This window comes from Bos grunniens, chromosome 10 (assembly GCF_055505025.1).
Source record: "Bos grunniens cultivar Pamir isolate PY7600 chromosome 10, Bosgru_T2T1.0, whole genome shotgun sequence".
Lineage (NCBI taxonomy): Eukaryota > Metazoa > Chordata > Mammalia > Artiodactyla > Bovidae > Bos > Bos grunniens.
In genome coordinates, this window is record NC_141174.1 from 30,614,359 (window position 1) to 30,627,678 (window position 13,320).

Below are 13,320 nucleotides of genomic sequence, written 5' to 3' on the forward strand. Positions count from 1 at the left end.
TATTATGTTACAACCGGACGGCTATTGGAGCCGGACACAGTTTTATTTAATTTACACCCCATCCAGCGCCTTTCGTGCGATGTTCCCAAAGCATTTTTGCTAATAGCAAGTAAAGCTTCTCAGCATTCCTCAGTAGCAGAGGTGGCAACCGCACAGATAGGGAAACCGAGTCCAGAAGCCTGCCTGCCGACTTAAACCACAGATCATTAAAATTCCGAATCGCAAATGAACTCTTGTAATCTCTATTTGCTCAGCAACTATGCTCTACACAATTCTTCTCTTGGTCCCAAATAGTCGTGGCCTTTTGAGAATGAGGGAAGCGCTATACAGCTGGGAGTATTTGTGCGCTTTGGAGGGCGGTGGGGGCAGGAGAGAAGAGGGGAGGAAATTAGGTTTGGCTCCTGGAGCTGAAGCCAGCCAGGAAAGAAGCCATTCTTGCAGGGGCTGCAGCCCAGAGGACTGGTCTACGCTTGTATTATTTATCGCGTTCCATAAGCTATTCATCAATCCATTACTTATTCATTCCAACATTAAGGTAATTAAATATGAGCTCACCGGGAAATGGCAAGTCTGCAAAGGACAGGGACAGAGGTACGGAGGGAGAGGAGGGGAATTAGAAGGTCTGGAGCCATTGATTTGTGCAAAGATGTGCGCGGCTGCCCTTAGGTGACACAGCAGAGGGGGCTCACGTTGCAAGGTCCTGACGCGCTCACCCACTCCCACCGCCCCCCGTCCCTGGGAAGCACCGCTCCCTCCCTCCTCCCCACTTCGCTTCTCACCACTCGCGGTCCCTCTCCTCCCACCACTCCCTATCCCTCGCTGTACAGCCTCGCCCTCCCCGCGCGGGGCGGCGCGGCCTCGCAGCCCGGCCCGGCGGCGCGCGGGCTGGCCAGCCCCGGATAGGCGCCGCCCGCAGCCAATCAGCGCGCCGAGAACGCTGCGCGCTTTAAGGCAGCTGCAGGGAGAACAGAAACCAAGTTCCCCGGCAACGAGCAGCATCCACCCGGTCGGAGGCAGGAGCCAGCGAGGCCCGAAAAGCTGCGGAGTGAGCCGGCCGTTCCTTTTCCAGCGCGCGCTCTACTCCTCCTCCACTTACTCGGCCGCCCGTCTTCAAGTCTTGACTCGCTTTTACGCCTTCGCACAGCCTAGGGAGGGGGTTAGGAGCTGCCGCGCCCCCCTCCCTGCGGCTGCCTCCCCCTGCTTTTTCGGCTTTGCTCCCTGCCGCGTGCGCCCGGGTAGTGCGCCCCGGCAGGCCCCAGCCATGTCGATGCTGCCATCGTTCGGCTTCACACAGGAGCAAGTGGCGTGCGTGTGCGAGGTTCTGCAGCAAGGCGGGAACCTGGAGCGCCTGGGCAGGTTCCTGTGGTCGCTGCCCGCCTGCGACCACCTGCACAAGAATGAAAGCGTGCTCAAGGCCAAGGCCGTGGTCGCCTTCCACCGCGGCAACTTCCGCGAGCTCTACAAGATCTTGGAGAGCCACCAGTTCTCGCCTCACAATCACCCCAAGCTGCAGCAACTGTGGCTGAAGGCTCACTACGTGGAAGCCGAGAAGTTACGCGGCCGGCCCCTGGGCGCGGTGGGCAAATATCGGGTGCGCCGAAAATTCCCTTTGCCACGAACCATCTGGGACGGCGAGGAGACCAGCTACTGCTTCAAGGAGAAGTCGCGGGGCGTGCTGCGGGAGTGGTACGCGCATAACCCTTACCCCTCGCCGCGTGAGAAGCGGGAGCTGGCCGAGGCCACGGGTCTCACCACCACCCAGGTCAGCAACTGGTTTAAGAACCGGAGGCAAAGAGACCGGGCCGCCGAGGCCAAGGAAAGGTACGCGGCATCATTCCCGCAGATCGGGCTACCCTGGGAAGCCTTCCTTTCCCCTCCGCCCCTTTTCACCCCCGCAGGCACCAACCACCTCGATCACCCCGCTGGCCGTAGCCCCTCCGCGGGGCGGCGCCCCGGCCTCGGCTGCACTGCGGCGAAAGTTCATGAACTCTGAGATCGCTCGCTAGGGATGGGGGGAGGGTGGAGGGCGGTGTTCATCTGATTTGAGTGTCCGCGCGTGGATTTCCTGGGATGTGAGTGTCGGGAAACGTTGGCGCTAGGTTTGTTTTTCATGTCTTCTTGGCTGGCTAGAGGGAGAGGAGTGGCGGGTGGAGAGTGAGTTTTTAGATCAAGCAGAAGGGAAACGTTGATTGGTATCGCGGGGGAAGGGGTTCAGTGGGGGCTGAGGATCTCGAACCTCTCTCTTCTCGCACCCCGGAAGGGTGAAGCTGTCCTGAAACTTCTGCTCAGTTTCCACTCGCGCCGGGTCCTTCAGTCGCGCTTTCCTGGCAGTCTTCTGGGTGAGAGGTCACTTCCATTCGCACTAGCTGCACAAAGGGAGGAGTCTTTCGAAAGAAGTCCACAGAAGAGAGCGCTTTGGGAGGGTTGGCGCTGCGTTGACTCCCCGGCGCCCCAAGTCCAGAACTGATTCTCTTCGTCGGCTCCCTGGCGCGTGGCCGGGTGCCGCGGCGGGTCCGGCCCGCTGTCTGCGCCGCTCACCCGGGCGAGGAATGGATCTCCAATCTCAGACTTCTCTCACCCCAGAACACAGAAGACAACATTTTTTTCAACCTGTCTCTGCCTCCGCTCTCCTCACACGAACACCCCTAGCCACCTGGCCCGGCTCCACTCTTTTGCTGTGGAGTTTCCGACCAAGATTCGGAAGAGCTTCGGGGAGGTGGCGGCGGCCGGGAGAGCGCTCCGGAGAGCCGAGCAGTTTCGGGGAAACCTGAACGCCCAAGTCGGCCGAGTTTCTTTTGTTCGCTTCGGAGCCTGGAGGCCGAAGAAGTCGCCGCCTTGTTTCCCTCTGGGAAGCAAGAGTGTGGAGAAATTCAGCCGAGATGGGCATTTTGGGAGAGAGAGACTGCGAGAGATGGGAAGAGTTGGACAGACAGGCAACTCCGGGGTGGGGGGCATTCTGAAGGCAGAAGCGCGAGGGCTGGGAGACCTTGCAGTTTAGCAGCACCGAGCGCCCAGGCTGACATCCCGGTACATCACACCCGCTCAGGCTGTGCCTGGTCTTGAAGTTCCCCTGCCGGGAAAGTGTGCGCCGGTGTGTGTGTCCGCAGGGAGTTTGAAAGAGCACGTGAGGCACCGAGGACTGAGCGAATAACACCGGGCCAGGGACGGTACAGTTCCATTTAGACGTCTGTTACAAAACGGCCTGTCCTTTAAGCCAGGCCAGAGGGCCCACTCCCTGATGAAATCGGAGAGACTGGCTGCGCTCCCTGTGTTTACTCAGGTCACTGGGCCGCTCTGGACACCACTTCCCATGACCTGTCCTGTGCCTCTGAAACCACAACCTCCAGGCAGGGGCAGGGAAACTCGACAGTTAATTGTTTCCTCAGATGGGAACAGGACAATTGACTTGATTCACCACCAAACATCTGTGCACTGGGCGCTGTTCGACCCCACCCCCCCGTCATTTTCTTCATCACCAACAACCATTTGTTGGAAGATTTTCAAATTTCCTTACTTCTAAATGTGGTACTTCTTGATAGGTATTTAATAATAACTGTTAGAACAAAAATTTAAAGATAATTTTTTGTGCATTTCAAATAAGCACTGCTGATTTGGCTTTCTAAACTCTGGAAGAGGAAAGGATCCGGCATCACCTTTCTCAAGTCTCTTAGGCCTCCTCTCTTTCCCCCAGGACTCTGTGGGGTGGGTGAGAGGGCAGAACTCCATTTGGGTCAGTGACTGATTGCACAATGGCCCTTTCCTTCTTCCAGCTCTCCTCCCTCCATCTCACACTTTTTTTTTTTTTTAACCATATGGTGTTGTCCTCTGTTTCTTAGGGAGAACACCGAAAACAATAACTCCTCCTCCAACAAGCAGAATCAACTCTCTCCTCTGGAAGGGGGCAAGCCACTCATGTCCAGCTCAGAAGAAGAGTTCTCACCTCCCCAGAGTCCAGACCAGAACTCCGTCCTTCTGCTGCAGGGCAACATGGGCCACGCCAGGAGCTCCAACTATTCTCTCCCGGGTTTAACAGCCTCTCAGTCAGCGCACAGCCTGCAAGCCCACCAGCATCAGCTCCAGGACTCCCTGCTGGGCCCCCTCACCTCCAGTTTGGTGGACTTGGGGTCCTAAGAAGGGAGGGACTGGGGCCTCGAAGCAGCAACTAGGGACACTTGTAAATAGACATCAGGAACATTTTTTGCAGCTTGTTTCTGGGGTTCTTTGCGCATAAAGGAATGGTGGACTTTCACAAATATCTTTTTAAAAATCAAAACCAACAGCGATCTCAAAGGTAGTACCCTCTTCTCTCCAACTCTTTCCACTTCTACATTTCCCCTCCCAGTGTGGAGATCAGGGGGGGGCGGAAAAAAAACCCAAACAAACAAAAACATCCAGTTACCCAGCCTTGGTTCTGGGCAACCCGTGTTCCTGCTTCAGTAGGCTTCTTTTTTCTTCTCTTTTTTTTTCAGTGAATGGAATTACAGATCAACTGGATTTTAATTATTTCATCTTAATTTATTTATGGAAAATGTTTTGAGAAGCGGAAAAGGAAATGAAAATGAGAGAGAGAGGGAAGTTAAAACAGTGAAAAGATCCTCCAGCCTGAGAGGAACTGGTTGCATTCTTAAGGTGAATAGGAAAAATATGATCTTATACCTTTTTTGATGGGGAAAATTAAGTTTACATTTTTCATATTTAGTGTTAAATAATTTTATGTAGATTAAAAGGAAAGAACAGTATTAGGGGGAAAAAAACAAGTGCCTAAATGTCTTAATGCTCTCTATGTGAGGCAGTTAGAAATAGAAGTGACCATTAGTAATACAACTATTTTTGTCAAATTTAGTGGGGGTTTTTGGTTGTTGTTTGTTTTCTTGGGTTTTTTTTTTATGGCAAACTTTAAAAAATGTACCAATGTGGAAAAAACACTTTCCTGAATGCCATTACTTCTCATGCCCTTGAAGCTCTCATATCTGTAGCCTACTCCTGTTAAGGGTTTCTCCTTTTCCTAGTTTCTAGCTTGCAACAATACGTAACAAATCTGGCTACCTGGTATTTGTTACTAAAACAGCATGTGTTTGCAGGTTTCTTTTCTATTGTACCTAAACCAGTCTAAATTAAAACTTAGTAGAACACCAGGAGTACTGATTCTGTTTCTGAAAGGTGAGTTGTGTACTGCTGTCATTGGGCTCCCCCCTTTTTTAACGAATAGGTTTTTTTTTCTTTATTACTTAATGGTGGTTATGAATTGCAGGGTACGTTGGCCATCCCCTGAACCAAGAATGGTGACTGAGTTAATTATGTGACAGAAAAAGAGCGAATTCAAATTTGGTGTATTTATTTATTTTTTGTTACTTTAGATATGCAGTTTTGTTTACCACTAGCTTTTCTCCACAGAATTCGTACGTTAGCTCTTTTGTATTATTAACAAATTTATGACAAGACTGTGAAAGTAAAATAATTTATCTGCTTGGAGAAAAAAAGGGAACTCCTACAAGGATAGCAACATTGTGAATTAATCTGTACAAATAGAAAGCAGACCAACAGGACAGGAGCTCTTTGCAGTGCTGCCGGATGGTGTCCAGAAACAATCCCAGTAATCATGTAGGCTCCATATTATTTTTGCCTGGGGCAAAAAATGATGTACCTTGTATTTAGCTTTTAAAATTAGTGAAACAAATGGCATTATTTATTAAAATTCTACTCAGGATAACAGGATTGGCTTGCTTGTGCTTTGTAAAATATTGCTCCCCAGAGGAAGTCTATTTATTTTATGACATGACAGTTTCATAATTTTGATTTTTCTCCATCTGTGTCACCATTAATATGTTCATTTCTTTCTTACTCTTTCCTATCTTTCCTGCCCTGATCTAGAAGTGGGGGTAGGGGTATTAAGGCCTTCTTCTTATTTTTTTAATGCCAAATGGTTTTGACTGAGTTCCAGGGAGAAAGGGTCGCTGTACTTAACTGTAGTCACTTTTACTTATAAAGTCATTTTTCCCCTCAGTGATGGACAGATGTTCACACAGCCGCTCAGAGACCATCCTTTGCATTGGGAGCTCAGAGTCCCAATCTCCCTTGTTAGTGTTTTGGATCATTAAGTTGGTGTTTATTTAAGTCACTAGGGTGTTTATTCTCCACGTCTTGGGCCACGGAGAAATGCCACCCTCTGCAGGAGGGGCTCTCACAGGGGATCTCCTCGCATTCTTCACATTCACTGCCCAAAACAAACACCCAGCACAAAGATAGCTTTCAATGACCCTGACAGGCTTCAAAGGACACCGCGGAAATCTCCCTGGAAAATAGGAAGGGCCAATTACTTTAATTTCTTACAAGCCCTCTCTTCCTACTCCGATGACTACCCCCCAATCTTCCAGCTCTGTTGAGTATAATTTTAGACTCGGGGAAGTTCTGTCTCCCTGGGTGCCTCGGCCCACTTCCTGCTGCCTTGGTTGGTGAATCTTGGAAATGTCTGCAGATCTGGCGAGGAGCAGAGCGGGCCGGCCGGTCCTGTAAAAGCCCCTGTGATTACTGCTTGTAAACTCGTTAAAAGGACAATTTTCTGTCACAGCCATAAACTCTTTGTAAAATCCCTGGCATTCGATCCACAGTGCACATATTCCAGATGTGTTTAATAAGAAATTGCACAATGTGCCTCCCTCACCATCCTCCTCTCGGTCTGGCTAAACTGGGGACAAAGCAGGAGGAGGTGAGAAAGCTGGATGTTGCCTTGAGTTTTCTTGGCAATCATTTTAGAGCAATCACTGGGTGGGGGGGCGGGGGAGGGAACTAACCATATTTCTTTTTTTCCTCGAGGAAATCTTCAAGGACCAGCTGTCAAGGGACCTCCAATTTACCTTCTCATATTCTCAGTTTAACTGAATCAAAGCCACTTTCTGATTTCTCCTTTACAGATTTCGTAAGGAGAGCCAAAAATAATAATGATTTCTAGATAGTTTTTAGGACGAAACCTTACAGAATTTTACCGAGTAAAATAAAGTAATAATACACTGGGGCGATTTTCAAATTTTGGAGTTTTAAATCTGAACACAGGATACTTCGGGTCCCCGTTGCCTTTTCTCCTTGACCTCTTGGCTGAGAACGAAGCTTCTTTAAATACTCGAGAGGCAAAAGGGCTTGGCCGGCGGTTTCTGAATTTTGGCTTAGCAGACAGGGACTCAAGAGCCCCCAAACCCCACGAGATGCGGGCTGGGAACCGGACGCCGCTGGTCCCGGGAACTATCCTCCAAGCAAAGACAGCTCAGTCTTGACCCAGAAATGAAGTGGAGGCTTCCAGGAAGAGGCAGCGGCACTGGCACTTATGGGCGAACTGAGTTTGCTGAGCAGTGACCCTTGTCCCGCCGCAGTCCTCCGCACCCTGAGGGCCGGTCGGGCCCCTGGCACTGACCGCGCACGGAGCGGCTGTTCCTCTGCCTCACCGCCGCCGCCACCGCCGCTCCTGCAGCTGCGGCCGAAAGGGCTTCACTCCTTTTCCCTCCGCCGCCTGGAGGTCTTCGCTCAAGTCTGCAGGCAGTACTCCAGGTTAGAGAGCCAGAGGTTTCCGTTCCGCGCGTCTCAGGCTGCAGGAAGCTGGGGGAGTTTCTCCTGCCACCCCGCAGACTCCGGAGGCTGCTCCTTCTCCTCTGCCCTCCCGAGGCACTGGGAGTCGAGGCGCTGCTGCTCTCCGCCCCCAGACCCGGGCGGGGTCCCCTCACCTCCGCACCGAGGATCGCTCACATCCACATTCCGGGAGGGAGTCGCATCACAGCGCAGCTCCAGGCGCGGGGCCTGGTGGCGCGGCCCTCGGAGCCCCTGAGAGCAGAGGCTGCAAGGAGGTGCCGCGGCCTGAGCTTCGTGGGACAACGCGGCTGCCGTGGCCTTAGGCACCCCGGAGCCACATCCTAACCCTTCGTCGGGTCTCCCTCTTTTGAGTCAAGGAGCTAAATTCCTGGCGAGACCCCCGAGCGGCACGGAAAGCACTCCTGAAGGGGTTGGACCAGGCCGGGTGGTGGCAGGAGGAAGCGGTCGTGGCCGCTCACGGCTCCCGGGCAGGGCGGCAGGTGGAGCGCCCTTGGGTCTCAGACGCCAAGGCGGCCGTGCTCAAGCCCCTGAGCCTGGTCGGGAGGCGGCCTAGGCCCCGCCGCCCTCCCCGCGTCACGTATGGCCCGTGTCTTTTGCTTCCTGCGGCCTGGGTTTTGGCTCACGGGCCTGGGCTCATCCCCTGCGCGTTCGGCGGAGGGGTGCCAGTCGCAGAGGGCGCCCCTTCGATGGCGGAGGAGAGCGGTCCGGGTTTCTAGGGTCTCGGGCACGACCGGGAGGCAGCTTGGCTTCATCGACCAGCCGGGCCTCGTTAGGCGTTTCCCCCACTGGCCCGAGGCCCTGGGGTGAGCAGAGGCCTTTTCCCCACGCGCATCGCCGGGGCCCCAGGAAGGAGGCGCAGGCCAAGGCCCGCAACGTGTTTCGGACTGGGCCATCGCGGCGCACACTCTGCCCTTCTTTAGTGGGGTAGGTGGCGTCGACAGGAACAGGTGGGTCAGGGTTAAGGTGAGGAAAGTGGCTGATGGCCCACGTGCTCCCTCTATACTATTTCTTCTTTTCTGGTTTTTCCCAGTAGGCTAAAAACTCTCCCAGGCTACCTCCTCCAGCCACCCGGAAGCCAGCAGAACTAGTGTCTGTGCCCACTTAGTCCACAGGAGCAATTCGCACAAGGGTACCCGAGGGCTCAGTCCCTTAGCACTCAGGTATGGTCTTAGGTGGGGACTTGTGAGCCCCCTCAAGGTTGTAGTGATCCTGCCTCCCTTTCCTCTCTAGTCTGATTGAATCCGATAGTACACCTGAAAGATGTTCTCTGAAGACATGGGTTAAATCGGCCAGGACAGAGAAGTCAAAATCATGGGGGAATTGTTGGCTTGTCCTCTACCCAGAAAAACTGCTGCCGTGGAAGGCCACATTTTCTCTAGTGTTTTAAACTGAGTATACACACACAACTTCGTTCCAGCTGATGAAATTGGAAACCTGTTCTCCCACTGAGGATGGCAATCAGTGTTTTAGGCGCTGTGGTCCTTTCAGACAGTGAGGAACAACACTGCAGTAGCATTTAAAAACAAAGAGAAAGAGACTGCTTGAGGCGCGGGTGTATGCCTGACTTTCCCATCTGAGTTTCAGCTTCTCTTAACTTGTTAATGGACAGCTGAGACCCCACTTCTCAGCATGCAGAGCACAAACTCCTCAAGGTCTGCTCTCCTATATTGCTTCACTACCTGGGAGTCTACCCCCTCCCCTTTAGCAAAAGTGTCCACTAATTGTTTTCCTTTGCATAACATTAAAATATTCTTAAAATCCCATTTGTCTCCCCCCAACCCCATCCAACAGGAGCGTGCAGAAAGAAAAACTAATTAAAAAAACTAAAAAACGCAACCCAACCTTATCTTTGAAAGAGAAAAGAGTTAACTTCAGATTTAACACATACCTAAGTGTATCTGAAATGCCTACCCAATTGTAATTAAAATACTACTAGGAGATATTGGCTGCTCTCCCTTCACTGCCATTAGTGGTTGTCATTAAAAAGACAGATAATTAGAAAGAAAGATGGAGACATGGAAATGTATACCAGCTCTCTCCATCTGGTCCCCTGCCCTTGCTATCCTCCCTAACTTACAAGATAAATCTTTTATGGAACTGACATAGGCAGATCCAAATAGAAGCACTGATGGATTAACTCAAAGCAAATTTATTTTAATTTGCTATATAATTTATTTTAGAATAAGATTTTAAATTGATTATAACTTTTAAAATGCCATGACTTATTTATAACAGATACATAGTTTATTGATGAGGTGGTGGTTCAGGAGCTGAGCTGATATGCATTTGGCATCTTAACGGAAAAAAATGGCCCTAGACTACATATTTTTTAAGATTAAAAAAAAAAACTTTGAAATGTTCTTTAACATTTCATAGAGCTGGTCAGTTGGCATCCCTGGCTTCCAACCAGCAAGCCTGTAAAACCAACTTTCTAGTGTTTTTAACCTTCTATTAAGTATTTTAACAAATTCAGCTCCTCTCCTTCACTCCCTTAAGGCATGGCTTTAACTGCCTTGCAACACTTCAGTTCTAATCCGGGTTGCCAGTTATCCAAATGATCTAAATACCAGGGAAAGGCAATGGGACTGTGAACAAACAAAAACAAAAAAACCCAAATCAAACCTATATAGCTATGACATTTTTAGTTGGCTCTCAAACAGATATTTTTAAACTATAAGCATCAGTATGCAGCACAACGTTCCCCTTAATTTTTGCAGCTTTGTTTGTGTGTATTAGTGGTGGGGACTGGTGTGGTTGGTGGAGAGGAGCAGCAATTTACAGAGCTTAGAGTGAAAACGCACATTTTGAAGGTGAGGTGGCATAATCTTCTATACCATGCAAAAGGAAATTTTATGTCAAAATCAAGGAAGTAGTTAATGAAGGAGCATTAGCTCTGTACCTGGGATGCCATGAATATGAAAGTAAGTAACAGCTTAAAAAATTAAGATAGGACAGCATGCCTTAGTATCTATGAAGTAAGAAGAACATTTAAACAATTGAAGCCTTGTCTGTCTTCAGATATGTGGTGAATATTTTCTATGCGTTGCTGATGCTATATAAACATAACTTGCTTCCTCCTAAAGTCAAGTTCTTTATTTTAATTGAAGAATAATATTGCTCAGGGCTCTACCTCTGAGTACAAATAGCTAATCTAAGAAAATCAGTTCTGGGAATCTGGAACCAATGGCTGTTTTCAAAATAAACAGACAAAATCTTCATAAAGAAGGCCAGGAGGATTATTTTTACACACAGTATATCTGTGATTTCTCACCAAAAAAAAAAACACTTTTATGGAAAGACTAAAAGGCAGAATGACAATAGAGTCCTCTTACCATATTTCTGTTTTAAAAAATCATCCTGATTTAAGACTCCCAAGCTGTCTTGGTTAAAATTTCCAATATTAATATATCTTAGAAGCAAATCTGTGTGCCCTTCCTCTTTCCGTCTTTTTTAAAAATTTCCTAGTGTGGGGACAGAGATATAAGACAAATGTATTACAAAATAAAAAATAAAGGTGTAATTTAAAACGTGTTTATAATATTTAATGAATAGCAGGTAAACAGTATCCTCACAGCAAAGAACACCAGTTTGCTTTGTGCTTTTGTTCAGCTAACTCAACTAAGGAAATGAATGAGGGAAAATTTGAAATCATTCTGATTGTCCAGTACAGAGCCCAATATGGATGCTCAACAAGGTTGACTTAGGGAAGAATCTGGGGGAGGGGAAACACCCATTTACAGAAATTTCTTAGAAACTCATGTCAGAGTAGAGATTTTCCTTTTATTAGGATCCCAACTCCACTGACACCTAGGCAGGAAGATATCCAGATCTACCTAAGTTTGGAGATCACATTTGGGATTCCTTTCAGTAGATAGGACCAGGTGACCCGAAGATGCCCCTTCTCTCTTGGTTCCTAGGTTCCAAGTCCCACTAAGATGGGAACCTCACAAACTAAGAAACTGCCAAGTGGAGCAGATATAAAGATGTTCCCTCCAAATGTCATTCTTGTCATGTGGTGTGAATGTGTGTGGTGAGATTTCCGAAAATGTGTTTTTCGTTCCCTTGGGGGACAAGAAAGAGTTAATTTGTTTTCTGACAGGTTTCACACTGTGGGCAGGTCTGCCAAAAAAGAGAGGAAACAGAGAACAGCCGTATGATTAATTCTACCTGTTTTTCCCATGAGCGATCACCTGCTCCAGGGGTCATGAATAGCAGGTAGCTCTCCCTCTCCAGGGCTCTGAGAGCTTCGTTTGTTTGGTGACAGCTGAGTGACAAGGCCTGAAACCCGAACCCATCGCCCGGCCTGATGGGGGGATAAAAACTCTGGATGTTCCCTCAAACATTTCAGGAAATGAAAGTTGTAACGCGATCCCTCCTGCGCCCACATCTCCCCCAGCAAACACAAAAGCTCAAAGGAGCCTTCTCGGATTGAATTCGGCCAGAGTTGATGGAGGGAAAGCGGAGCCCGACGCGGGGCGAGGGGGAGGAGAAGGGAGCGGGCCGAGGCCGCGGTTGGCAGGCTTTCTGAAGCAGGACTGGAGGAGTGCAGAGCCGGGAGAGAGCTGGGCGCCAGAGGCCCGGGCGCCCCTGGGGGCCGGCTTCCACGCGGCGTCCCAAGCGCCCTGAGCCTCCAGACCGTATGGACAGCTGTCGCCCCCTACATCTGTCTTTAGGGTCAACCTGAAGTGGGAAGGAAACCCTGCGGCCTTAAGCCCTGAGCAGATAGATCCCTGCTATTTGCGCGGCCTCTGCACCAGGGCCTAGAGTCCCCTGCGGGCCGCAGCGCAGGCCCGAGCCCCACCTTTGCGCCCATGCCGGCCTGGGCGGAGGCTCTGGGACCCCGCGCCTGCTCTCAGGCGGAGGTGGACCTTCTCACCCGCCCCCGGGCGGGATCAGACTGAGCTGCCGGGACCCTGAAGGCTGGGAGGGACGCCGCGCGGGCCTCACTCAGCGCCCTCGCGCTCGGCCGCCCCCATCAGTCAGCAGCATCCATCTGCCTCCGGCCTCGCCCGCACTGGTAGTGGAAGCTCCCAGCCAGTGGCCGGGAGGAAGGCGTGGGGGGCGGGGAGGGGCGGGGGAGCAAGGGGAGCTGAGATGTTGACGCTCCGACCCCCACGCGGCCAACCGTCCCTGGGTCGTACTGTCCTGTCAATCAGCGTGCCGGTGCCCGCGCAGCCTCTGGGTTGGTAGGAGAAGTAAACGCTAGGCCCCCTCAAGGCGAGTTTTCCTCCTTAGCCCTGACAGCTGTTACTGCTTTGTTCTGTACAGCATTTTCAGTTTTTTTCTCTCCGTAAATTCAGAAATCTTTCCCAGATATCATCATCAGACCTCATCTCTCTCCCCAACCTTCATGGGGACTAAGAAAGTTATTTTCTTTTACTCTTTTAAACGCAGAAGCTCGTTACAGGGCAAACTGACCTGGGAAGCAGAATAACGCATTGCCACAGATCCATCACTTGCACACACTTGCGACTTGTGTGACTATGGGCAAGTTACCTCACTTGGCCGAGCCTCATCAGGGAAAACAGGAAACATGATACATAGCAGGGGTACCATGATGCTTCAATGAGCTGAAGTATTAAATGTAAAGTGACTTGGCACTAAAGACAATGACTAGTAGCTATATTATAAGTTTGGAGACTCCTTAGACGTTCACAAAGCTGCCTGGGAAAATTCCCATGATGCTAGAGTTTTCAGTGAGGGCAGATTATGACTATTTCCACCTTTTGTGAAGAAGGCAAT

General features: G+C 50.3%; 1 protein-coding gene and 1 pseudogene across 2 annotated transcripts; both read left to right on the forward strand.

Moving 5' to 3' along the window:
• The first annotated feature begins 975 nt into the window (after positions 1–975).
• Positions 976–5,712, forward strand: SIX1 (SIX homeobox 1). Its single transcript, XM_086320406.1, has 2 exons — positions 976–1,821; positions 3,837–5,712. The coding sequence occupies exons 1-2, from the start codon at positions 1,262–1,264 to the stop codon at positions 4,129–4,131; spliced, it is 855 nt and encodes a 284-aa protein (XP_086176532.1). The 5' UTR covers positions 976–1,261; the 3' UTR covers positions 4,132–5,712.
• Positions 5,713–5,862: 150 nt separating this feature from the next.
• LOC147364242 (uncharacterized) lies at positions 5,863–11,977 on the forward strand (annotated as a pseudogene). Its single transcript, XR_015134237.1, has one exon. The product of XR_015134237.1 is annotated as an uncharacterized LOC147364242 (transcript).
• The last annotated feature ends 1,343 nt before the right edge of the window (positions 11,978–13,320 follow it).

Coding starts and splice junctions, on each gene's coding strand:
- SIX1 (XM_086320406.1), top strand. CDS start 1,262: ATGTCGATGCTGCCATCGTTCGGCTTCACACAGGAGCAAGTGGCGTGC. Junction 1,822..3,836: donor GCCGCCGAGGCCAAGGAAAG/GTACGCGGCATC, acceptor TCTGTTTCTTAG/GGAGAACACCGAAAACAATA.